This window comes from Pyricularia pennisetigena (assembly GCF_004337985.1).
Source record: "Pyricularia pennisetigena strain Br36 chromosome 7 map unlocalized Pyricularia_pennisetigena_Br36_Scf_8, whole genome shotgun sequence".
Classification (NCBI taxonomy): domain Eukaryota; kingdom Fungi; phylum Ascomycota; class Sordariomycetes; order Magnaporthales; family Pyriculariaceae; genus Pyricularia; species Pyricularia pennisetigena.
Window position 1 is genome coordinate 1,507,119 of NW_021940920.1, and position 1,285 is coordinate 1,508,403.

At 47.9% G+C, this 1,285-nt stretch overlaps 1 protein-coding gene across 1 annotated transcript; it reads right to left on the minus strand.

Annotated features, from left to right (window-relative positions):
- Positions 1-1,026, minus strand: PpBr36_09552 (uncharacterized protein; the record flags this gene model as incomplete). The annotated part of the gene is made up of 1 exon (XM_029896673.1): positions 1-1,026. One exon carries the CDS (start codon positions 1,024-1,026, stop codon positions 1-3), a length of 1,026 nt encoding a protein of 341 aa, XP_029744462.1.
- Between the last annotated feature and the right edge of the window lie 259 nt (positions 1,027-1,285).

Here is a 1,285-nt window from a genome sequence, read left to right on the forward strand (position 1 = left end):
TTAATTTGCTCGCGGGCGTTGACGAGTAGGAGGGGGGGATTCCGATCGGCGTGCCATTTCCACCGGCTGGCGCCCGCCGCTAGGTAGCTGATGCATAACCATAGTAGTAATCTTGCGTACTGAGCCGGGGATAATGGGTTTAAGGCCAGGAATTTGGTGGTCTTCGCGATAGCCTTGGGCGATAACCTTCATAGGCTGGCCAGGCTCCTGGAAACCTAGGAAAACGCTCCCACCGCCGTCGAGGTTAAGAGCGACCGCGGCGCCAGATATATTTTTATCCAAATATAAATTTAAAAAAAGGTCGATAAGGTTGCGCATATGGTTAATGGATACCGCGTTCGTCCTAAGGGATGTATAGGCAAATACGACCTTTACATCGCTAAATTGCACGAAAACCAGCCTTTCGTTGGGGTTAATCGTGGTCGACATACCGCCGGGGATCAGGTTATAGGGGGGAATAAACTGAAAACGGAGCTCCTCTGTAAGTGGCCTTTTCAAACTTGGTGCGGAAGTTAAAAACGACCTTCCGTCGTCGCTTATAAGCCTTTCGTACTGGTCTTTGTGAATAGTCGGGATTTCCATTATGTCCCGCGTAATCGACGTCGGCCCTACAGACCAGCCTTCGAACGTGGCTGGGAGCGGTTTACCCGGCTGGCCATCGGGCAGCACGTCGAAAAATTTGTGTGACACATTAAGCACAAAAAACCCGCCGTTCGTAAGGAGGAACGGCGTTTTGGACGACGATAAGTTGTCGCGCGCGTATTTGGGTGGGGTTTCGTAACCTTTCGGCGGGCCGACTATGCTCATGGTTGATTTCGGCATTACTACGGCGGTAAACATTCCTCGTCGGTTCATATGTTGCAGCACAGTTTGGGCGCGGGCGTCGGTGGTCGACGACCGGTCGAGCGCCCAGTCGTCGGCTGTAATAAATTGATGGACCACTGCATTATCCGTGTCTAGCGGGAATTGTTGATATGCAGCAGCATTCACCAAAGTGTAAAGGATGACATTTGTTAGCAGAAGCATTATAGGTTGTAAATCCATCGGAGAGCGATGATTGTTGAGGAACGTGACGACTTAGAACAATTACAGGGAGGAACTGAGACAAATTTAAATCAAAAAGAAACAGCCCGTGCAAGTAAGTCTTTTCGAATCCTGCTTTGTACCAAATGTTACTGGTAAAGAAAAAGCCGAGACTGTATTTTAAATTAAAGTTCTATAAGCTATTTATAACAATGAGCGATGCTGCATTAAACATTTAATTTTCGAAAGAAAACCAAAAAAG